At 42.3% G+C, this 26,047-nt stretch overlaps 1 protein-coding gene across 3 annotated transcripts in view; it reads right to left on the bottom strand.

Annotated features, from left to right (window-relative positions):
• Positions 1-26,047, bottom strand: part of SUPT20H (SPT20 homolog, SAGA complex component) — a 58,175-nt gene that overhangs the window by 16,232 nt on the left and 15,896 nt on the right. For all 3 annotated transcript variants that reach the window (XM_083169768.1, XM_083169767.1, XM_083169769.1), the window contains exons 7-18: positions 25,065-25,168; positions 23,788-23,904; positions 17,389-17,442; positions 16,081-16,220; positions 12,882-13,041; positions 12,719-12,775; positions 11,528-11,599; positions 8,752-8,909; positions 5,955-5,987; positions 4,524-4,641; positions 4,302-4,407; positions 177-332 (exon numbers count right to left, since the gene is read on the bottom strand). In XM_083169768.1, coding sequence (XP_083025894.1) covers positions 177-332; positions 4,302-4,407; positions 4,524-4,641; positions 5,955-5,987; positions 8,752-8,909; positions 11,528-11,599; positions 12,719-12,775; positions 12,882-13,041; positions 16,081-16,220; positions 17,389-17,442; positions 23,788-23,904; positions 25,065-25,168 — 1,275 coding nt within the window. The remainder of the gene's footprint in view (positions 1-176; positions 333-4,301; positions 4,408-4,523; positions 4,642-5,954; positions 5,988-8,751; positions 8,910-11,527; positions 11,600-12,718; positions 12,776-12,881; positions 13,042-16,080; positions 16,221-17,388; positions 17,443-23,787; positions 23,905-25,064; positions 25,169-26,047) is intronic.

The following is a 26,047-nucleotide window of genomic DNA, read 5'->3' as shown; positions in this document are numbered from 1 at the left end:
ACATACATTTAACAAAAACACATTGCTAAAAATTCTAAAAGGCTTTTACAAGCACTGGAGCACACACAAGCATACATGTTGGCGTCACCAATCCATTAGATAGAAGAGTTTAATCTTGATGACCTCTACACCAAAGGCCTATGGAGACTTTATGGAGAATTTAGGTCGTGACTCACTTTGTGAAGAACTTGCAGGTGACATTGCTGATGGGGAAAGCATGCTGACTTGGTTAAGGTCCACAGACTGTTTCCGTGAGATGCTTGGAGGTTTAGATGGTGGAGGTGTTGTGGATTTGAGGTGGCCACTTGGCTGCTGGGAACTAAATACACTACCTATAACCAATAATAAAACATTATGTGAGTGTACTTGATGAATGTGGTAACAAATCTACACAGTGCCAGATAAACATCTAGACCCTTAGGTTAAATGTAAAAGTTTTGAATCTGCCAAAACACCATTTTTGTTTTTGTCAATTTTGCACCTGAATTTAAAGATGAATTTTTTTTTAATCTAAATTGTGCTTAAATATAAGAAACGTAATTTTATGGCCTTAAATATATATCTGCCAATTATAGTATGATCTAGCAACTCAAAAAGAAAAATATGTATTTGTTTGTACACACATTAGACTATATTATTTACAAACAATATCATCAACAATTTCCACAGAACTCCTGGAAAAACGATATAGTGCATACACACTGAAAAACGATATCCTTCAGTAACATTACCCGGCCCTAGCCGTTGGCAATATAAGGGGTATTCAATCTGGTTTCCGACTGTCCGGAACAATTACATCTGTTTTCGTCCAGCTTCCGACGTCAACTCGACAGTTGTTGTTCAATGTACAGAGTGTCGGAACTGCCGATTGCCGAAAACGGACAAGTTTTATGCTGTGGATTTGACAATCCATGGCCGTTTCCGACAGTACAGATTTGCCACCATAGGGAGGCGAGTCTGTAGCAGGTGAGCCCCGGACAGGATTGAATACTGAACTGCCAATATTTCCAACTTTTGGGTGATAATAATCATTAAAAAATAAAAGTTTCATAGTACTGGAAAAAGAGACTGGGGTAAATGTAAATTGCGCAATAAGGTGCAGGTTTTTATTTGGAAATGGGTGTATTTTAAAGTGGCAATCACTTTGAAGGCAAAACCATGTTGATTGCAGTTTTAAAAATACTCCCATTCTCGGACAAACTCATGTATCTCCATATATGAGCCAGACCCAAAACCAAGTAGATCTATTTTTTTTAGGGAGAGGTCACACCAAGCACAGTAATTGACCAAATTACAAAAACAAAGAAAAAAAACTATATGGGTTAGGTGAATTATACAACAAAATCTCTATTCATAAAAAAAGGGACCCTCAGGACAGGGAGAGATAAGATAAAGGAAGAAGAGACTATAAACACAAAAAAGGACCAGTGCTGTATTTCTGAATGGCTCCCAATGGTACCTTTATATTTTGGTATAATTTTTCATTCTTAACATTCTGGAGAGGAGATGAAATCATCTAAATTATTCAAAAGAGTGATAAAACAAGTGTGACTTCCCAGAGCATGGAAGCTAGTATAACTCATTTCTTCTTAAATAGAAATAAGCATTGAGAAAAAGGGATTCAGTACTGAATCCCGGCGGTCGGGATCCCGGCGTTCAGAATCCCGACGCCGGAATCCCGACAGCCGAAATGCCGACAAGGGGGGGACGTGGATCGCCCCCCCTTGCGGGCTCGCTGCGCTCGCCACGCAGCGGGCCCGGTGCCTCGCTACGCTCGGCACACTAATTTATTCTCCCTCCAGGGGTGTCGTGGACACCCACGGAGGGAGAATATGTCGGTATTTCGGCGGTCGGGATTCCGGCGTCGGGATTCTGAACGCCGGGATTCCGGCGTCGGGATTCTGAACGCCGGGATCCCGACCGCCGGGATATTAACTGCATTCCGAGAAAAAGTATACGTCAAATACACCACTAAAGTATTAAGATTGGTGTGATATAATGTATACTATGAAAAGATAACCATCACGGGCTTGGATGAAATGTCCATGCATGGAAAGCCAACATTCCACCTGACTTAGGTATTACAGCATTCAAAATAAAACAAACGGCTAAAAATATCGGCACCTTGAAAAAAAAAAAAAAAAACAGATAGTATTCTCTATTTAATTAGATCTATTTTAAAGTACAATTATTTCATTTTTAATACACAATGACCTTTGCTGATCCAAAGGCCAACTAGGGGGACCAGATTTGTTTCACCAGTCTACTGTATTTATGGTTTGCGTTGATGAGAATTATCATTTATTTGGTCCATATAGGGAAAATCTGATCATCTATGGCAAGTATATTGAGGATATGTTATTTATTAGGGAAAGGGCTTTTAGTCCCATCTTTAGCTTTGATGAACACATTAATATCCTTAAATTATAATTAAAAATACAATTTTTATTGGACATCACTCTCGCTGTTTCAGATGAAAATACAATTTGAAATGAAGCCATTGAATGGCAAGCTGGGAGTAGTAATTTGCTTCATCAGTCACTCTTATAAGACAAGGGTAAAGAATATATGTAAAGGTATCTTAAGAATTGATAAAATGCATTTGATCAAGTTAATCACTATTATGTTATAAAACCAAAATATATTTTAACAAGAAAGCTTTATATAGTTTATTTATGAATTCAATGGTTTCTTAGTTATTATTTATTTTGTGTTCCTTTGGGAACCATCCAACACCAAGAAAATCCACAAACAGGTGGGAACAACAGGGAAGAATAGTGGGTGCAGCTAAAAACACCAGAATGGCATGTTCATTGTAATAGCCGGAAGTGTGTAGGGCAGGGGTGGCCAAATCTGTCCTCAAGATCTACCAACGGTGCATGTTTTCCAGGCAACCTGTGGATCTATAGTAGGAATGAATGCAGCAGGTTTGAAAATGTGACAGTTAGTAATGACTACAGCTATGCACCAGATAGGTAAACTGGAAACATGGACCATTGGTAGATCTCGAGGACCGGTTTGGCCACCCCTGGTGTAGGAGGACAATTGACACCTGAATGGTATATTTCTGTGCAATGGTACAAGAGACATCAGTATGGCATGTTGCAGTATAATGGGCTGGATTGAGTAGGGCACAAAGGACATCAGAATTGCGTGTATCAGGAGCCGCCGCTGTGGGCTCCGGCCATGCCATGGAGCTGCATGCACTTTGGGAGGCATGCGACGAGGACGCGTGGCCTGGAATAAAGAGCTGCAGTGAATTTTGTCCAGCAGTCTTTTAGTGAAGTAGATTTCAGCAGAATCAGCTGCATGTAATTTGTAAATCACCTGCCTCATTACTGCTACTGCTCACCTTTTACATAGCTCCTGTTCACAGATGCCAGTGATATTTCTTTGTGAGCCTCGTCATTCAGTTTCTCTGTGTCCAGGTGTAGTTAGCGCCAGTTGTGAGCCCTGGTGTTTCCTAATATCCTGATTCAGCTTACTAAAGCTAAGTCCTGGTGTTTTTCCTTGAACTCTTGCTTTGTGCTGTTTGGCTTGTTATAGCTTATTTCATCCTGATGCATTATTGCTTTGGTTGCTTATAACACCTATTTGCATTGTTATATTTGTATTGCCTGGCTTATATCATCACTCTGCATTGTTGCATTTGCATTATGTTGCTGATACCAACACTGCTATTATCCCACCAGGGTTATACTTCCTGCAGCATTACATTTGCCAGAAGTAATAGCACTGACTCTCCTTCTGGCTGTCAGCCTCCTACATATTACTGTGTATTCCTGCCTTTGTCCAGTTCTCTCTGAATTGTTGAAAAGTTCCCTTACTATTTTGTGAGGCTTTACAGTCTGGATAAGTCCAGGTGGCATCTCAAGTACCGGTGTGCCATCTACACTAAGGGAACAAGAGCGCCTGTTATTGGCAAAGGACCTCCATTAGATTGCCTCTGAGAGCTCACATGATATAGTGCAGGAGTTCCCAGACAGTGTTTCTATAGTGCTTTATATGGCATTGCAGCTTGCACTGCTACCTTGGTAGCTGCTGTGTGGACATGAACAATGAGGAAAAAAAGGAGGCAGGCAAGTAATGCTATAATGTACCCAGTAAACCCACCTACAATAACATACAATAAGCCGATGACTGGGGCCCATCGTAACTGGGAAACCATTACTTTACACATATTTTCCCTTAGAATCTTAGCAATTCTATCTAATATTGTCAACTATGTCTTCTGGATAAAACCAATGTAATGAGGTTGTAAGGTTAAATAGGTTCTTCTTAACTAATAAAAATAACTTTACCTGCAGAAGCATTCCCAGAGCTTATGGGAAGTTTGATTGGAGATGGTCTGTGCTTAACACCTTTCCCCAGCAGAGAGGACTGGATAGATCCTGTCATGCTGTCCGACTAAACAATTAAAATGGAAAAATAAAAACCTCTAAGTAATCAAATGTAAACAATGAGCAAAACAAGCACATCCATTATACAAATGCCACTATTATACAATAAAAAAATTTGCGTACCTCGTTATCCTTGCCGGGAGAAAAGGGATTTTGACTAGTCGCTCCACCGGCATTGTAAGTCATCTTCACAAATCCTTGGGACTCTTTTTCATATAAAACATGGTACTGACGGACAACTCTTCGGATAAAATAATTTAAAGTAGATTTGTAAATGTTATGTACAAATGACCAGTTACGTATAGAACATGGACAGAATATTGTTTTTAGATGCAATTTGTCACTGCTTGTTACATCTATAAATGCCACCATGGGATAGATCTCGTACGATATTGCTTGACTGATTCTCACTCTGGCCAACTTAAATTTGTTTCCGTGGAACTACCTATCCATTGGGAGTTTGCACCTGTCAAGTTTAGAGCTGAACCAAACCACACCACCATGGAGGTACAAAGAACCTATTGAATAATGTTGTATCAAAAAAAGTGGTAAGTTAAACTTCCTATGCTGCTGAAAAAACGTACAACCTTTGCTGTGCCTTCCTCACAACAGCAATATTGTTGAACGCCCACTTCAGCTCACAAGAAATGATAGAACCCATAAATTTACAGGTGTCCACCACGGAAACCACACTATTGCCACAGTGAGAGGAGCCCTTTGGATGTCCTCTATTTTAGATAGATTAAGCTCCAAGTTATTATAATGACACCGAAGACCCAACTGTTCCACCGCCCTTCTATAAGCAGACTCCTCTCCATCCTCTACTGTGAGCTACTATATGTAGCACCTTTTTCCACTTTCAAATATGGATAAGCCTCCACTCAGGAATGCCCAATACATTTCTAATATATCTCAGAGCATGAACAGCAGGAAACCAACACAGTGCCTGTGACTAAGATTGTGTTTTTAATATTATTGCTGAGTAAATCCAATTTGTTAGATATAAGCGTACACTAGTTTTAGGGGGTATGCAATCACGGATCACGGCTGTCCCTCCAGACAGCCATGATCCAGGGCCGTTTGTGGTTTGCCCAACAGCAAATCGGCAGGCGGGATTCAATGTCCCACTTGCCAATCAGCGAAAAGGGGGCGGATCCACGAAAACTGCCATGGATTGTCAATCTACGGCCGGGATCGCGACAATCCAAGGCCGTTATCGGCAGAACGAACCCGACAGCTTCTAAAGTCGGACTTGTTCTGTCCTGATCCCTCTTCAATGCAGTCGGTAAAGATTGTATACCCCCCCTTAATCTCCATGCCTTTTTACTTCTAAATTCCTCCAGCCTGTATATCGAACATTGCATATAATAGTAGAACAAGTAAGATAATATTGCATAGAACAAGTATAAGAGAATTAAAAAAGTGAACCGTCCTATAGCTACTTCACACTGGTTAGTACTGAAAACATAATTGATCAACAAGTATAAATTATAAAAATGGTGAAATTATATAAAAAAAAAAAAAAAAAACTTTCTAAAACTAAAGCATACTCACCGATCAATATCAGTTTTAGCTCCAATAAGAAATCTGGAAAAAAAATACAATAAATAAATAAATAAATAAATAAAATAACCATCGTGTTGATTGCTCATTAAAAAAGTGTTTAGGTGGGTACAATCCGTTCCCAAATGTAACCGAGCAGGAAAATAGCAACAACACAAATGAGTACATAAAAAAATATAACATGGGAAATAAAGAACAATAGCCGTTTATATACTTTTTATCCGATTGCATAAATCTAGACAACATGAACTGCAACGTTTTACAAGTCATATGACACAGAAAGATAAGCCAATCATCTCACACAAGATTATAACAGAATTACTGCATATGTATATTGCACCAAGAGGGTTGTAATAAACCAAGAATGAAAGACACAAGGGTTTATTTACGAAGATAGGAGTTTTCTGTTGAAGGCATGTTGCTATGGGCAACCAATCAGAGTCGATCTATTATATTCTAGAAGGTACTAAACAAATAAGAAACAAATTCTGATTGATTGCCTATAGCAACATAACATCTTCAATTGAACGCACACCGTAGCAAATAAACCCCATAAAAACTTTAAAAAGAGACATGCCAGGTATTGATCAAATAAGGATTTGCCCATAACATTCTGCAAAAATCTAAAGGCCCCCATACACTACAACGATTTGTCTGACCCTGAAGTCGGATGCAATTTCCCTTGAACTCCCCTTGGACCCTCCCAGGAGTGATTCCATACGATTTTGTACATTTGTGCTATTTTTTAGTTATATTTTAATCGAGCCACGATATATATATATATATATATATATATATATAGTCCAGTTGAATTGATCGCACTCTCACTTATGGAAACTGTAGTATCAGTGGGGTGCACATAGGGGGTACAGATCCAAGTTGGGAGAATTTTCTATATATATATATATATATATATATATATATATATATATATTATATATATATATATATATATATATATATTTATATATATATATATATATGTTATGGTATACAATTGTAACAGAGAAATATTCGATGGGCTGGATTACGAGGCTATGGGGGCTGGAAATGTGGGTCACAATTCCTGCGATATATCGAATGCTCAACAAACACTTCATTTTCCATCCAATTCCATGTGATTACGATAAATCAATAGTGCAGCACTAGCGATCTAGGGGTTCCGAACCGACATTCACAGGACCACGCATCAGATCGGATTGAAAACGATTTGCAACTTTACAAATTATATATCGGCCCAAAAGTTCAGAATCGCATGAAAGTGTGAAAAATAGTTGTAGTGTATGGGACCCTTTAGGAAACTTAGAAATAAGCATTATAGATTATGTGTACTGTCAGTCTAAGGAGGTCATAATTACAGCCACTGGGGGAAATTTACTAAAGGACATTTGTAAAAAATAGGTGTATTTGTATCCAGAAATACACTTATTTTTGACATTTACTATCCCGAAAATACGGCAATTTGTATTCGTATTGATGTGCTATCAATACGAATACGAGTTGCCGTATTTTCGGGACAGTAAATGTAAAAAATAAGTGTATTTCTGGATACAAATACACCTATTTTTTACAAATTTCCTTTAGTAAATTTCCCCCACTGTGTTTAGTAAAAGCAATTGGGCTTCCTTTGTTCTCTTCATTTAATTAAAAAAGCCCACTACTAAGGGTGTCCTAGGCGATATAATGGGCCTTGTAAACACACACACAGCAGAGGATTCCTACTCACTTTTTATGGGCATTTAGGACTATGGGGTTTGGGGCACAAGAGACTTCCATTCAACCAAACGGTCTCTTTAGTAGTCCTGTGCATCTGTACATTTATTTACATTTTCTACCCATTGTGCTCTGTGCATGTACTTTTTGTGGAACATGTAAAGTGTGGTATTCAATCACCCTCGACTATTCAATGCTGCCGTTATCGACAACATTGAAGGCGGTTTCCGACATAACAGATACTGCTTTAAAACAATTTGGATCTGTTTGGACAGAAACTGCTGTTTTCACCAGTCTTCAGACTTTACTACACTGGACAGCTGGAACATTGAATTCCAACTGTGAAGTTAGTGTCGAGAGAAACGAAAACGGCCTGGGATTCCGACAGTCGTACTCCTGAATTGAATACCCACCCAAAATATCTTATTTGGTTATTTATATAATGTTTTGTAAACAAACAATCAGGAGTCCTCGCCCTGGAACTAACAATCTTAGGGACTTACTGTGCTTTTCTTATCATACAGGGCGAAGTGAGAAAAGTGTGGGTACTTGTGTATTTTCACGGCGCCCAATATATCGGATGCGATATCGATGCGATCCGAACCGATTTTTGACCTGTTCATAACCCCACTATCCACTACGCATGGAGTTGACTTTATATAGTGTGCCGAGCACAGCGAGCGACCGAGCCCAAAGCGTGGTGAGCGTAGCGAGCCCTGCGAGGGGACGCGGATTACTGCACTCGCCACACTATATAAAATCATTATGAACAGGTCAAAAATCAGTTCGGATCGCATCGATATATTGGCCAATATCGCATCCGATATATCGGGCGCCGTGAAGATACAACAGTACCAAAGTGTGGATGTGTATGATATGGCTCTAGAAGCAAGTTATACTTGGATAGTGTACGGCTTTCTTGAAAAGTTTGCTATAAGGCCCAGTTATACATGGTTATACTCCAGATGAACACAGTATACTGTACATATTCATTAGCAAAAATTGCATCAAATAAAATACCAACAAACACATATTAAATGAGATGCCAAGTATCAGTTCAGTCCGGGTAACTCACTGGGAATGAGGGCTGTAGAAGTTATCCTCTTCGTCGGCTTTCCCTGTCTGCATTTTCCCGAAGTACAAAGGATTGCCCACATTCTGGTAAACAGTCAGTTTGGACTTCTGGAAAGGGGTGCCATTTTCACATTCAAAGAGATAATCATCTTTTGATTCCTATAAAAAAAAGTATAATATATTGTTCATTTAATTGAAAAATAAGTCAGAGGATATTAATGTGAGAGAGAGAGAGAGAGAGAGAGAGAGAGAGAGAGAGAGAGAGAGAGAGAGAGAGAGAGAGAGAGAGAGAGAGAGAGAGAGAGAGAGAGAGAGAGAGAGAGAGAGAGAGAGAGACAGACCAGGCAATCCTTGGCCATCAGTAGGGAGGAAATATTATGAATGCTGCTGGCCACAATGTGTCATTCTGAAATGGAACATAGAGGCTGCGCTACTAACTAAACCGCACCTATTGTTTTCTTGTCAATGGAATCAGTTCTTTCCTTCCTCCCTATGCACTGATGGTGAAATTAAGTCCCGTACACACTAGTAGACTAGTGGCACCACTGATATAGTTAACTTGACTACATAGTCACAACTGACCCACATGTTCAGCAGATGGGGCCCGGGAGATGGGGGGGGGGGGTCAATAACATCTTTTAACGATATTGAACAAATATAATAAACTTTTCTTTTTTTAAGATATCGCTCAGAAGGGCCCTTTCGTAGGTATCTTTTAAAATCTCATCTAGTGTGTACGGGGCTTTAGATTGTAGTGCATCTGCGTGCTGTGGCAGAGCCAGCATTCCCCCACATGAAAGTAATGTGGAGGTTTTGGTAGCAGAAACGCAGGTGTGTAATCAGCAGCACCTGGGATTTCTTGATATAAGGGTTTCCAGGGCAGAGTCACCTGGCTCTTGATGGTGGAATATCTACCGGAGCGATGGGCCGGGGGTGTTATAGAATAGGGACCATTGGAGCCTTTTAAGAGTCTGCATTGCTGAGAGCGCCTGCATTCTATTGCCTGTAATACCGGCTGCATATTAATTTAACCTGCTATGCAGTAACCTGCTGTTGAGAATAAACAACAATGTCATCATCTGAACCCCTGGGGGAAATTTAATAAGATGAGAGATTCAGAAAGTGAGAGATTTGGTAAGAAATCTCCAGTTTCCAATTCCCGGTGTCTTCAATATATCCATCCTGACAGTGAGATCACTTTATCAAAATTACTTATATAATTTATATGTCATTTTTGATGTATTGAATTTTTATGTGTGTTTTTATTAAAATTCACTTTTTATCCTATTATGGTTATTATTCCTCCTCAAACTAGCGCTGTGCCACCACTTTGTTTTTCTTATCAGGAAAAACCCGTTTTATAAGGCTGTTATGTAAAAAACAACAAACACAACAACAGTCAACTAGTTAAAAGTAGACAATTAAAAATGTTGTAGACACTGAACTTTTTAGGATAAAAGTTTCATTTTGTATGGAATTCATTATGAATTTTAAGTACAGCAATATCTCAGTTCAAAAACTCAACCTCCCACCCAAGGACTTCAACATTCCAACACTGCTAACCTCTATTAGACCAATGCTGCCCAATTTAACACAGGCAATAGGGCAGTTAATACTCTTGGTCGTTAACGTCTCATTTAAAAAAAAAAAAAAAAAGCGTTTCACAGGAAAAGAACATGACACAGGACAGTACACTGAAAACATGATCACATTAGTAGGATAGAAGTGTGTAGAGCACAGCCAATCAAATTAAAATTTGGGGGGCTTATGTAAATAAATTCATAGATTGCAGAACCAACTGGATTTCATTGAGTTTCATAAGACACTTAAAGCTGCAATTCAAATTCAGCAGCAAACGCACTGAAATCCCACTTAGAGGGGTATGGAATCCAGCGTCCAGTCAGCCGTGACCCTGGCCCGTTTTCGGTTTGCTCAACAGCATATCGCCAGGAGGAATTAAATGTGCGATCGGTGAAAAAGGGGACGTGTCCATGTAAATGGCCGTGGATTCTCAAGATTTGGCCGTGATCGCCACAATTCATGGCCGCTAATGACAAAACGGGCCTGACAGCTTTTAAAGTCATGCCCGTTCTGTTGATCTGCCTCTTTTTCGGCCAAGACAGCATTAAATAGGTGCCCGCTGCTATTTCCCCCATCGGAAATAGCGGCAGCCATTGCATAACCCCCCCCCCCCTAAATCCTTTAAAAGAAAACTAAAACTGGAAATCTTATCTGTTGATTGCATTCGAGGCAGTATAAAAGTATTTGGTCCATGACCTTCATTAACACCTTGGCAATAACATCTTTGCCAACTTGACCTTTGGCTACAAATCTGAATGCCAGAATCAGTTGAGAAATTTGTCGAACACATTTGGACACCAACTGACCAATCTAAATTTGGAATATCAAATTAGGGCAAATCCAAGCAAAGAACAGCTATTTTCCATTTGATTGATCTACAATGGAATATTTTGTCAAATTATATAAAATCGAATAATTCTATCCTTATTCAATTGGACTATTTTCACAGCACATCTATCATCGTTCCAGCAGAACTGTGACTGAACCTGTTAAACAAGCAAAGTTGTCAGGCGTACAAAGCAGCTTCAATCAGCCAGAAAAATAAGTCATACGAAAGAAATGGTGACGCAACTGGAGGAAAATGTGGCTTTTATAATGTTGTACTAGAAGGTCTGGATTCACACTAAACATATGCGCTGCATTATAACATAAATAATAAAACAAATATTGGCCAAAAAAAGGATTTAATTACTCACATCTGCTGGCCAGACAGTAGGTTGCGAGTCATCAAGTTTGATAGATTTTTCCACTTTGGCATATTTTTCAACCTATGAAATGGAGACAAGAACTAATATAAATGACATGAGGGTCTTTAAAGCTCCACTGATGCCTACCGAAAAGAGCCTATCGTTCACCGTTTTAAAACAGCTGCGGAACAGGAGTGTGAGCAAGAAACCCAACTGAAAGCCATGAGGTCAACGAATATAGCTTCTTATGGGTCCTCCTGTGCACACACCCCTGTCACACAATCAGCTATGGTTGGAAACATGAACTTGGAACATCCAAAACAATGACTTCATTAAAAAAGGTTTAAAACCAAAATAAAAAAAACAAAAAGAATCCATGTAGACTGACACATTTGTTTTGCAATGTGTCTTAAACAGAAGGCTTTATCCATAGGCACCTATACAACTCGGCTGACAGCTATCATAAAAGCAACACTTAGGGGGGTATTCAATCTCCTGCATCCATTTCCCGACGGGGGAGATGGCTGCGGGGGGCCCTATTCAATGGGACATCCCCGACAGCACTGAACAGGGGATCTCGGCAGAACGAGTCAGACTTCACAAGCAGTCGGGCTCGTTCTGCCGAGAACGGCCGGGAAGTGACGAGCTCCTGGCTGCAGCTCGCCTCTTCACAGCTGCAGCTCGTGGCCACGCCCCGTTCTCGTTCCACTGCAGGCGGGGCATTGAATCCTGCCTGCTTTTTCTCAGTCGAGCAGATCGAGAACGGGACAGTGTCACGGCTGTCGGACCAGCTCTACAGTCGTGGCCCAAGATTGAATACCCCCCTTAAACTTTGATATTCTAAAGCAGGGGTGGCCAAACCAGTCCTCAAGATCTACTACCAGTCTGCGTTTTCCAGACCACCTAGCTTTTGCACAGGTGTAAGCCATTACCAACTGTCACATTTTCAACCATGTGCTGCATTCATTCCTAATTGACATTGTACAGATCCACAGGTTGTCTGGAATACATGAACTGTTGGTAGATCTTATGGACCTGTTTGGCCACCCCAGTTCGAAGGTCTTCTACATCTAAGATATGCAATTATGGTTCTTCTTTAACCGTGCAATGCTACTACTACAATAAAAACAGTTTATACTACTTTTACAGTAGAAACAGCTTAACCACAAGAGTCAACCTGGCAGTGCCTTGCATACTCACATCCACTTCAGAGGGTACTGTTAGCAAGCATGGGTTTTGTTTCCATATATCTACACACTGGAAGATAATGAGGCCATAGACAGAAAACAAACAAACATTAGTCAATTAGATCACATGGTATTCAAAAATAAACTCCACAAAACGTATGTGATTGAAAACATACATTTCCAGTTTTGGATATTTTTAGGTCGAAGTGAGGCTGTGTGTATTTCCTTTCCTTTCTTTTATGTAGATAATCCAGAAGTTTGAGCTGCGGAGGGATCGGACAGTTGGATAATTCCTGCTGCCTGTTCAGAGCCGGCCTCGAGCAACGCTTCATACACCTAAACCGCAAAGGATTGTAAGTATCGTTATTGTACACAAATATTACCACACTCACGGTATTAAGGGTGTGCGTACTCCCATAAAAAGCTATCTTTTCTCCATGGCCCTTCATATCGCAGAAGCGATTCTATCCGATAAATAAATATATATATATATATATATATATATATATATAATGACCCAAATAAAAGATTTGTGTGTAAGTCTGTATGTATTTAAAAAATATATACCGTATAATAAACATTTTTTGATTCCTAAAAAGACAGCCGATATTGCGAGTTAACACATTGCTTAAGAACAAAAATTGGTCATAACAGGCGATTCAGAGGCAAAACAAACATTTAAAACCTAAGAAAAGTGATCCAGACCATGCAGATGAGAATGTTAAGCCCCATAAACACTACATGATGCTGGCTGCAGCCGAAATAGTTAACAATGCTGAGTGTACACACTGAACGATATCAATAAACTATATTGTTCAGTGATGTCACGAGACCTGCTGAACATGTGGGTTGTTTGGCGATATAGACAAATTGACCTGCATGTTCAGCACAAGGAAGGAGTCATTAACAATGCGCGGGAGCATGCATCGTTAACGATATTGCGTGTAAACACAAGATTTAGTAAAAAAAAAAAAAAGGCTTTCTGAGCGACATATTTTACTATAACCTCAAGTGTGTGTATGGGGCTTTAAAAACATTCAATATGCAGAATCCCCAGTGTCATCACAATTTGGCACACATAGGAGCCTTTTTCTCAATGCATGGGGCTCTGGTACAACTAGTATTGAAATGGTAAGTGTCTATATTCTGTATAAATCTAGTTGCATTCCTCCCAACATTTGATTACAAGTCAGAGGAACAGTCTGTGCGCCACACCAATTTTTTTTGGGGCGTGGCATGAACCCTCTATGCTGCCACGAGGACATGCCCTGTTTTTGCAGGTGTTGGTCCATTCTCAGCAGGCCCGTGAGCAGCTGGCTATACCCCCAGCTTCAATTCCTGCGTCTATTCATGGATGACAGGGGGGACGCCCAACTGTCCCCACCGCGGGACACTGCCGGCCCCCGGGAGAGACACGGGAACGTCCCAAAAAACTAGTACGTTCCTGCGATAAGCGTAACAGTTGGGAGGTATGTCATTGGACACTTACCATTTAAGTACTAGCATTAAGGTAGCAGAGCCCCCTTGTCTTGTAAAAGTCTCAGTTGTGACACTGCACAAAAAGGGATGTAAAGCAGTTATTTACACATTGGTCCGGTAATTATACTAGGTGTTCCTTCTAGGAACTGGGCAGGGCGGGGGCAGAACGGGTCCGCCAACGTCACCAAAGGGGGTGTGCCCGGACCGCAACGTCACCAAAGCAGGCAGCAGGCTGTTCGAGCAGGATGCTGCTAGAGGGGCAGGGTGCATTTTGCCCTTTAAAAACCAGGCAGGGAGTGGCACTGCTAAAACAGCCTAGCATGAACACTATATACTTTTGTAATACAATACAATCACTCAGCACATGTGATTGTTTTCTTAATTATGTCAGACATGCTGACACCATCAGATATTAGGCCTATACACAGAGAGATATCTCACAATAGGGCAGATTTATTAAGCCTTGTAAAGTGATAAAGTTGTGATAAAGCAGTGATAAAGTGGAAGGTGATCTAGCACCAGCCAATCAAATCCTGAATTTCATTTTTCAAACACCACTGATTGGCTGGTGCATTATCACCTTCTACATTATCACCGCTTTATCATTTACCAGGGTTAATACTTCTGCCCCAGTGTTTGGCCAGGATTTATTTGCACCTCCCCTGGGGAGGAGACATTTCCCAACATGTATGTAAATATGGAGAGATTCCTTCATACAATGGGCAGTATTAAATGCGGCCGGCGAGGTGGGTTAAACGGCTGGGATCGCCGAAAACAAGCGGCACTCACCGTTTAACCCCTGTGCCGACCTCTCATCCTATTCAACATTTCAGGGGAACCCTCGCTGTCAGATGACGGCGGGGATTCCTCCAAAAGGTGAGGTTCGTGGCTAATGCAGGGAGCCCGCTGTTTTGGCGGCCGCACACGCAGTTTCCACATTGCTGTAAAAACCTAGGGAGATGGAAACGGCGTGTGCAGGGGGGTTCGTTGAATACTGACCATGCGCGCTGTGACAGCGAGCAGTCAGCATTGCTCGCTTCCACAGCGAGCAAAAAGCATTGAATGCTGCCCAATGAGTTACACAGCAGCTTACGAGCAAAACTATACAATGGCAGTCACTCCCTATTGTGTTTTCAAGAGAAACTAAGTGGCTCATCCGGAAAGCATTATCTTTTAAGAAAGGACTTGTCAACAAGACATCCAAAAAAAAACAGTGGGGAATTTAACAACATGTGTTTTGCTTTAAGCAAGATGGACAGTGAAAGCACCAATGGGATAACACAATTAATTGTGAAAATACTTTATATATATGCCAGACTTTAGCAGCCTACTGTTAGTGGATTGTTCTGATTATCCCTTGGAGCCCTTAAGAGTGAATTGTAGCCAAAGCATAGCAGAAGCAGCCATTTTGTAGTCTAGATTTAACAGGGACTATAGCCACAAAATGGGTGCCCTTACTCTGCAGCCAAGATGCATGCAAATAGTCTTCCCAGTTGGAATGCAAAAATTGAGAAAGCAGCTCATTGCCTCACTGAATACAGAGGAGAACTTGGCGTCACTGGGTAATAACCAGCATTAATAAGTTATGCTGTCTCTAAATAAAGCCAGCGACGACAGGAAGTCCGCCTACAGCTGGATGAGCCATGAGAAAAACAAAAATATGGCTATTATGGCAGCTCTTTACTCCCTTCTGCAGCATAGCAATACTTGCATAGTTATTATTAAGGATTTATTGAAAGAGAGCATAGTGTCTGCATTCTTTTTACTTGACATGAATTATTAGCGGTGTCTTTGATCGTCCAGTGCGATCATCCAAACTGTCAAATAAATCTCTTGTCCTGTAGACTACAGATGTCGGCACAACAGATGAAGAATAGAAGAGCAGGCGATTCTCACCGTTTCATGGGGCACGTGTTCATCTTCTGCTTGTTGAACATCAGCCGGTTTGTGGTGCAGGCTACGGATATTGATGGATCAAGGCATAAAGGTTCCGCAGTTGCCAGGATAATCTGACTCTCTAACAGTAACTTGTCTTCCTAGAGGGGGGACAACAATGACTATTCAAATAAATTCTGTATACCGCATATCTGACTTTGGAACCCCATTTGGTGTACCGACCTACAACTTGGGTGTAGTCAGAGTAACCAGGCATTCTGTGCAATAAGCCAACGCTCAGCCAGTAAGGCGTGAGTTACAGATATGCATCAGTATTAGAACTAGCTCCTAGTACATGAATAGGGTGGATATGAGTATAATAAAATATTCCTGCTCGTTAAATATCTGCACCAAGTAAGTATATATTTTCTTGAATTATATATTCTATTACATTTTTTTTTTTAAATCCTATAAGACTTATGGGGGTATTCAATGAGCCGCCGCTATTCCCGATGGGGGAAATCATGGCGGGGCCCCATTCAATACTGTCTTTACCGATACCAATACTGTGTTTACGCAGACACCCCTTTTCACTGATCGGCAGGTGGGACATTGAATCCCGCTTGCCGCTTTTGCTGTCGATCAAAACACAAACGGGCCTGGATCACATCTGTGTGGATGGACCGACAGTCATAAACCGGGACGGCATACCCCCTTAACTATGTGTGTATACATCTCTATACTATCTGTACTAGTATGCTATATAAAGAGCCTCTTGCATTTACCTATGCTATAGCTCCTGACCTTTAGAATGTAAGCTCACACAAGCAGGACTCCCTCTCCTCATGTGCTTTTCTTAGAATATATATATCTCTGCCACCCTATAACTGCTTCAGTGTCCTGTCCCACGATGCAACTATCTTTAACTAGTACTTGTCTTAATTTGTCACGTACTGTAATTTGTTATTTATGTATGTATGTATTTATGTATTGTTGGGCACTGCGGACCCTTGTGGCACCGTATAAACAAACAATAAGAATTTGATCTTTTTTAATGCAGGATGGCTGTAATTAATCCTTGGAGACCTGCTTGGTTATGCAAACATCCTTAGGTACGAGCCAAGTAGAGACAGTGTAGGAATGCGGTAGATGCTTGGCCAGGACAATAAGGCATTTACAAGGGGGGGAGGTTCTATCTGTAATAAAAGCCTGTTTCTTATTCTCTATGCAAAAGATACATGTCACTGTGTGTCATTAATATAAATCCCCAGGTTAGGTTACACAGAAGTGTTTACTGCTAAGTTACAATGAGTATTCAGTACGTGTTACCTGTGTCCACTTGTGATTGTCACTGGTGATGGCATGTATGTCAGAGACAAGCGTCTGCAAGAGAGATAGAAACAGATGCCCATAAGCAAGTTATGCAGAAAAGAGTAACATTACAGATCAGATGTGATCAAGCATCTGCCTTGTATTAATGTAACCAGATGCTGAACAGTCAGCAAATGCTTCTAAATGAATATGCACCTAATAATATAATATGCACCTAATAATATAATATGCACCTAATAATATAATATGCACCTATTATGCTATTTGCTCTGAATGTCAATAAACTAACCAGAAAATAAGGTTTATTTTGAATAATGTAGGTGTGTGCATGGGATTGTAGCCAACTGTTACAACCAATAGCCAGGACTCAGCACAAGCACCACACATTTGGACGAAGTCAGACATGATCTCAGGGCAAATTTGTTCTCAAAAAGGAAAACCCATGCTGCACTGCTGGTGGGGCAGATGTAACATGTGCAGTGAGAGTTACATTTGGGTTGGGTGTGTTGAAACTGAAATCTAAATTGCAATATAACAATAAAGCAGCCAGTATTTAACATTCACAGGAACAAAATACCCCCCATCCCTTCCTAAAATCTAATACCCCTTTTCCACTAGCCTAAATATCCCAGGTTTTTGCACGGGAGTGCACAAAACCCAGTATTTTAGGCAGGATGGAAATGCCCCCAGTTGAAATAACCCAGGTCTTGAGACACAGCATTTCTACATAGGTAGCGACCAGGGTTGAACACTGGTTCGACCTGGGTCACTGTGTAGTGTAAACGCATAACCTGGGTTGAGGAAACCCAGGTCCCGTTCACTACAATGCAAAAGCCGGTGCTGAGAGATGCTCTCATCTCCCAGCACCTCCCCGACCCCACCTCCCGATGATGTCACCTGCCCGGCATCATGCCGCGTGGGGACACCAGTGTGTGGGTTCACAAGCCGGGTCGCACCCAGGTTGGAGCCAGGTACAATATCCCGGGTGCAACTCGGCTTGTAGATGGAAAAGGGGTATTACTCTCTCTGCACATACAGCCTGGCAGACCACTGTATTTCCTCACATTACAAAGTAGTAATAATGACAATAGAGGGGCTTCCCCATTTCACAGTAAGATAAATCAGTGCGATAATGACTAAGTAATCATCTGTACACAAGGTCATAGACCTATACCCATAGGCAGGGTCGCAACTGTTGAGGCCAGGGAGTCACATTCCCCGGGTGCTGGAGGTAAAACTCATACATGCATGTAGGAAGGAGGGAGAACGACCCAAAATTACAGCTTTGCCCCAGGTGAAGAAAATCCTAGTTTCAGCCCAGCCATAGGCTCATACAATGGGGTGTATTCAATGCTTTTTGCTCGCTGTGACAGCGAGCAGTGCGGCCTGCTCGCTGGTCAGTATTCCACTGACCCCCCGCATACGCCGTTTAACCTTCGGGTTTTTTTTGGAGCAAGGGGTGAAACAGCATATGCAGCCTCTAAAACAGCAAGGCTCACGGCTAAATGCAGTGGGCTCCTTGCGTTAGCCGCGAGCCTTGCTGTTTGGGGGAATCCTCACCATACTCTGAGAGTGAGGATTTCACCAGTGTGTTGAATAGGGTGAGTGGCTGGTGCGGGGGTTAAACGGCGGATATCGCTTGTTTTTGGCGATTCCCGCCGTTTAACCCTCTCGCCGGCTGCATTGTATACACCCCAATGGCTCATTTATGGCTGATATTTAATGATGTACCTGTTCTATACATCTGCAGCCATGTTACCCACTAATTCATACATCGCAAAGGAGAACATTCAGTTTATTACACATTTATAGATCGTCTCGCAAAAAAATTAAATAAAATTTGTAATATTGGCACCATCCATATCACTGTCTGCTCCAGTGCTGGAAATAAATGTGTCATTAACTGGACTGTGCATTCCAGCACATATGAACTTATAGACAAGCATATGGTCCGAGTGAGACATGATGGAAACAATATGGTTTTATTCACGAAGTTTCCAGTAGGCAAGTGAAATAAGTGTTTTTTTGTAGAGAACTATTACTTTTTATTTTTATAAGTGGTTTAGTATTACCTAGTATCAGACCGCAAAACTGGCTTTGACCAGGTATTTTACCCAGCTAATACCCCTTTCACACCACGTCTTTAAATGGTATTTCAATGCAGTTTTTGTTCCTTCACAACACTGAACCCGTTTTAACCCATAGAAAACAGTGGATGAAAAAGAACGGATCTAAAATGGGTAGGACCCTGCTTTATTACCGTTTAGAAATACCAGTTCAATAGAACCGGTAAATTCACTCTGCACCTTTCAGACTGCACAAATTACCGTTTTAAAACTGTAAAAAAAACGGCAAAATAACGGGTAAACAGTGCGGTCTGAAAGGGGCATATATGGAGGCACTTCTAGGACATGACTGTAAATCTACCAAATACCATTCACTTGCATTTGCTATAATGTTGCTTCAAAATGTCCACTTAATCCAAAGTGGGCCTTACTGACAGTCAAAAGCACGTGTCAGGGAAAAAAGGGAAGATGTGTATTTTGGGAGTAAGTGCATGGATACCAAACTAAGAGGACGAGTCAAACCTGTTAGCGTCCCGTCTGAATTAGACCCCGTCCCCGATGGTGGGTGTAACTGGTCTGAACTCGGCCTTCAGGTAACTTTTCGTTCGCCGGGGCGCTTGCTGCCTGATTGACAAGCAGGAGGCGCTCCGGCGTGGGCACCCCTCGTTTCATGCGCCTGCCCACAAAAATGGTGGGAGCACCTGTAGAAATGGTGGGCATGCCCATCTGCGCAGGGTGGGCGGCTGACATCCCATAACATCAGCGCCCGCCTTCAAATCGGCCATCAGCGAACAGAGGAAAAATTTGATGGCGAGTAACCATTGAATGATTTCTCCTCTGTGGGGGGAGCATGTGAGCGGCTGTGTAAGCGTACACATCCGTTTGCAGTGTACCAAGGGGATCCGCGGGGGCGGTGTTAACCTGCTCGCTAGGAAGCAAATACACGCAGCCTAGCGAGCAGGTCTGAATCAGGCCCCAAGTTATTCGGTAGTACATGCCAGGTGAATGATTAGCAGTTGTGAGCAAAGCAACGACTCCATACTGGTCACAGGGAAACACTGGGTATAGCCTGGAGAGGAGAAGGTCTGGGCACCAAATAGTTACTTTATCCCCCCAGTAGACCCAGTCTCCTTCTCCATTCTACCACTCCCCAGCCACCCAGGCATTACCGGGAGCTCTCAAGATCACTTGGAAGTCCTAAAACTGGATTGGTAATTGGCCGGATCCATCCAACAACCCTGAAGTGTTCAAAATCTGTCCGCAGGGAGGAACAACTGTGTAACTCTGGAATCCAATAAAGCATTCAATATAAAATCTCCTGACAGGGAAAAATTCCAATCAATGATCCTTCTGTGGGACTGGAGAAGATCTATTGTGAGACAGATGTGTTCTCTCAAGACAGTTGGTGACTGAGCCAGGATAAGCAGAACAATCAGGTATGGTTAAAATCGGAGACCCCTGCGGCGAAGTTGAACAGCCCTAACTCATGTGCGCTGAAGTCCACCAGGTATGGAGATGGAGAAAACGAAATTACAATAAAATAACAAAAATTATATGTCCTGGACTCTCTGTAGGCTATGGTGTGTGAAGCAGAAGGAAGGAAAGTCGCTCTGGTGCCACCACCATAGAGACTTTCCAGTCCATCTATGGAACAAGAGCATCAAACGTGAATAAGGGCGAGACCCTAAAGGGGGTACTCAATGTGTGCCGATAATTCCGACAGCCGGAATTATTGGCACACACCTACTTAATCAGGCCTTTTTCGGGCCCTTGCAGATAAAAAAAAATGTAAACGTCAAATCTGCCTTGTAAAAAATGTCCTCCTCGTCAATGCAAATATTCTGACAGTTGGAAAGCCCATGTATTGACGAAAACAACTGCAGATTGAATACCGATAGTCAAATTGGCTGATCTTTTTGACTGCCTAGAACCTGTGTCAGCAGACCACGAACACAGCCCAAGCTCTTTTGCTTGGCCTATATCTAAGAAGTCAAGCATCGGAGTCAGCAGCTGCTCACCGGTTTAGGTGCCCCTACCGCTGCAATGTGCCACACTAGAGACAATAAACCTCTTTCTGTGTGTACCAGACCGGAGGTCGTCCTCTAGTGCATCTGCCCAGCAGCCACTAGCCTAGAAGATGCAAGGTCTGGGTGTGCAAGTGCACCTCCCGAGTAAACTATCCAAGTGCCAATTCTCTGGATCACAAGGAAAGCCATCTGTAGGGTAGGATAGACTTATAACTAGATGGGCAATGTAAGCAGCAACCATAAGGGGGCTCCCACCTGGCCCGATCTGCAGCTGATATGTGACTAGGTACTTTGGAGCACCAATAATGGAGCACATATGCCTCCACCAGGAGGTCCCCAAGCTATGCAAAAGAAGGGAATACAGCTTTGTTGCTTCTTAAACCGGTGTCTCAGAACCTTGGGGACTGCTCAATTAATACTGCAGGTTGAACTGGCTTCAGTAGTGTGAGACCTCTACACAGCGAAGGTCTCAACATCTGAAGGAAATGAAACATTAGCTGCCTGTTCCAGAGCCACTACTGCAACCCAAACAGCAAGGCATAACCTGAGAAGTTGTAGTGCAATCTGTCTAGCCTTTGCAGGAAAGATGCTGACCGTTGCTTCAATCTCTGCACATAAAAATGGGAGAATTACAACCACTGTTGCCTTATGGCAGAATGGCTTAAGTAGGACACATGCTGGTAAACTGGGCATAACCTTGACAAATACTAGCAGGGAATGCTGGGCTGCATATTTCCTGCTATAATAGGGAATGTTGGTTTTTGACGAGCAGTCGTGGCTGAAGGAACCTCACTCCGCTTAGCTGTGAAAAGCCCAGCAGAGGCCTTTAATAGGGATTCTTCTGCCATCATGGATCAGAGGAGAAAGTATAATGTATGGGTTCAATGGATATGAAATTCAAGAGTGCACAAACAACCCCCCCCCCCCCTCCCCCCCAGGGTGATTAAGTCTTGGAAGACATTAAGGAGCCGACCAAGAATTTTCCCACACACCAAAGTCAGAAAACCTTCACTGTATTTACAAGCCTCCTCGGACTCAGGGCTCACAAACAACCACGACCACAATGCCAATAATATTCTGAATGTAACCCTATTGGTCCATCTGGTTGATGCGCCAACAGATGACGCTTACTGACTGAGGGGCAGATTTATTAAGCTCGGTGAAGTGATAAAGTATCTGGTTTTTATCACCGGCCAATCAGTTCCTACCTATCATTTTTCAAACCAAGCCTGTAACTTCACAGGTAGGAGCTGATTGGCCGGTGATAAAAACCAGACACTTTATCTCTTCACCAAGCTTAATAAATCTGCCCCTGTATGAGCAGTTATCTTTTAATCACACCAACTGGCCCTGGCCTTGCCAGAATATGTCTGATTGGCCACTAAAGGGGATTTTAAAGCTATTTCTAAGTGATCTGACTAGAGCACACATTGCCCCGTGTGTACAGGCCATTGCGAAGAGACACACATGCTTCTGTCTGACTAGATCTTGACTGCATTCAGTCAAAATCTAGTCAGAGCGCCAGTCAGAAAGCAAACGGCTGCAGAGATGTTGACACTGCTATACCCGATACTGGCAAATAACACAACGCTCCTTATTTTTGTTGTGTGCAGGAGACAAATGGTAATTTTTAAATGTTATTTAAATGTAATGTTTACATTGATGGGTATGAAATGTAGACAATTATAACATTAATGTTAACCATGTGACATTTGTCATGAAGACAGTGATGGAATGTCGACCCCAGTGGCCTGCCAGTGCCTGCTGTTGACAGCTCCTGTGCCTCTAGCATTCTCTTCCAGGTCCTGATGGTCATGTGCCCAATATCGGCATTGGCGGGCATTCCCTTTAGTGTGCCTAGCAAAACATTCATGCTGGGTCACGGAGACTTTGCTCAGACCCTGGTACTAGAGAGGAGGGGTCACCAGATATGGAAGCATGGCCAAACCACTCTTACAACTATTCAATTAGTGTATGGAACAAGGCGAGAATTTAGAGAACCCTACTCCACATCCATTGCATGGGCATGGATAATTGGTATCCCCTTTCGTCGTCACTGCATTCACATGCAGAATAATTGCAGAGAATCGTTAGGCAAAAAGGAGCAAGCCGTAGAAAGTGGCATGGTCTATTCAATATTCACATAAACACTGGTTCTGAAGCCATGGCCAAGCTGTGCTTACAGTATTCAGAAATACCCCCATCAAAGACTTCAAAAAGATAAAAAGTGGTGAAGTCACATAGGATAAAACAGAAGCATTGAATAGTAAACAGAACAAGGTGCAGCACTGGGTAACGCTCACCTGCATTGTTGGACGCAGAAGAACATGCCTCGTCTGATATGTTGGTGACTTTAAATTGCCAGATTGCCGGTAGTCCCGTACTTCAGCAATAACACACCCACAATGGAAAATATTTACCTGCACATTGAATTATGCAAAAAGGTGTATTAGAAGAGGCTATATATAACACATATATGGGTACTGTTTACCTAGAACGGCGCCCATCGCATGTACATCGCATGCCATTATAATGGCATGCGATGCGACCGATGCGATGCCCGCGATTTTACATAGAAATGCCTGTTAAAATGTAAATAAATCGTGTCGGTCGCATCGCATGCGGCCAAAAAATCGCATGCGATGCGACCAACGCGATTTTACATAGGGAACAATGTTAAATGGCCCAATTGACCCGATTTTACATAGGGAACAATGTTAAATGGCCCACAGACCCCAAATAGCCACCCTGAAGTGTGAAATGGCCCCCCCAATTGTTAACGCCACCCCACGATCAACATCAACCCGAAGCGTGGCGCGCGCAGCGAGCCCGCGAGGGGCGGCGGTACGCGTCCTCCGACCTTTTCATACCCCCACTATCCACGTCAGCGTGGAGTTGAGAATAGAAAGTGTGGCGAGCGCAGCGAGCCACCAAGCCCGAAGCGTGGCGAGCGAAGCGAGGGGACGCGGATACCTGTGAAGCCCGCTCGCCACGCATCAGGCTCGGTGGCTCGCTACGCTTTCTATTGTCAACTCCACGCCGATGTGGATAGTGGGGGTATGAAAAGGTCGGAGGACGCGTACCGCCGCCGCTCGCCACGCTTCGGGTTGACGTTGATCGTGGGGTGGCGTTAACAATTGGGAGGGCCATTTCACACTTCAGGGTGGCTATTTGGGGTCTGTGGGCCATTTAACATTGTTCCCTATGTAAAATCGGGTCAATTGGGCTATTTAACATTGTTCCCTATGTAAAATCGCGGTAATCACGTCGGTCGCATCGCATGCGATTTTTTGGCTGCATGCGATGCGACCGACGCAATTTTTTACCTTGCGATGCCTAAGATCAAAATCGTGGGCGCCGTTCTAGGTAAACAGTACCCATATATGCTTTTTAAATACCATTTCTGTTTCTATATGTGTTCAATGAATACATACACAGTAATTTTAGCTATTAAATTGAGTTGAGATATTTATAAAATGTTATGAACACATTCTATTTTATGACTTTCCAGAGGTTCTAAAATATATATAGCCATTTCCCGATAGTATATACAATTCCTGGTGAATGCAGAGTTTCTAACCTGCGATTTTTCCAGAAGATCTACTAAAATTGGTGGCAATTCCTCTGAGTCTATATATTCCAGCAGCTCTCCTTCATCATAAGGCAGCCGGATGGTTTCTGAATCTGAGAACAAGAAGATATTACAGTTTCATCACACATTTCAAAGGTGCTGATTTATCACAGCTCTAAACAAATTTCCCTTCTTCCTTTATGGACATATTTCCCAATAAAATTAGTTTCTTCATTCAGAACATTTTAAACATAACACATAAATACCACTTTTCCACCAAAATCCTAGGTCAAACCCGGGATTTAGTTGGGTCTCCACTGCACTGTGTTCCCAGTTACACGGTTTCTACTGAGGGAAAAACCTGGGAAAACAGGGCAGTGGACAAGGACCCGCAGGCATCAGCGGAGACTGGCAGGTGGGAAGCGGGCAGCAGGGATTGGTAGGGACCGGCGGGCAGGTAAGGCAGCTAGCAGCAGGGACCAGCAGATGGGCAGTGGGGGACAGCGTGGATCATGGGCAGAGGGTATTGGCGGGCAGCGGGAGGAGGCTGCGCAATGGTCTGCCTCTCCTGCTCGTTTTGAAAATATCAGGTAAGAGCCATTTCCAATCCCGGTCACACTACACGACATTTTTACCCAGGTAGGAGCGCGTTCATGTGCAAAAACACAGAATTTTTATGTCAGTGGACTAGCGGTGTAACAAGAACTAAAATGAAAAGGCATTTCATAACAATCACAAAATTGTTAATGTTTCCAAACCATTTTAGCCTTGTTCTTTAATCTGTGGCCAGTGGTATTACGCATCAGAGGGCTTCCTGTACTCTCAATAAACAGGAAGCCTGGTGTGCAAGAGACAATATCTTCCCAACATGGTCACAATGGCATTTGCCAGTGTTAGCTTTCTGAAACAATTACATATCTACAAATATTTCTGGTGACACATTCATAGTTAGCATTACATGGATGATTAAAATCCTGTTATAGTCAGGATCT

Source organism: Crinia signifera, chromosome 2 (genome assembly GCF_055691185.1).
Source record: "Crinia signifera chromosome 2, ASM5569118v1, whole genome shotgun sequence".
Lineage (NCBI taxonomy): Eukaryota > Metazoa > Chordata > Amphibia > Anura > Myobatrachidae > Crinia > Crinia signifera.
The sequence above is the reverse complement of the archived record's forward strand: the minus strand, read 5'-3'. Positions and strand labels throughout refer to the sequence as shown.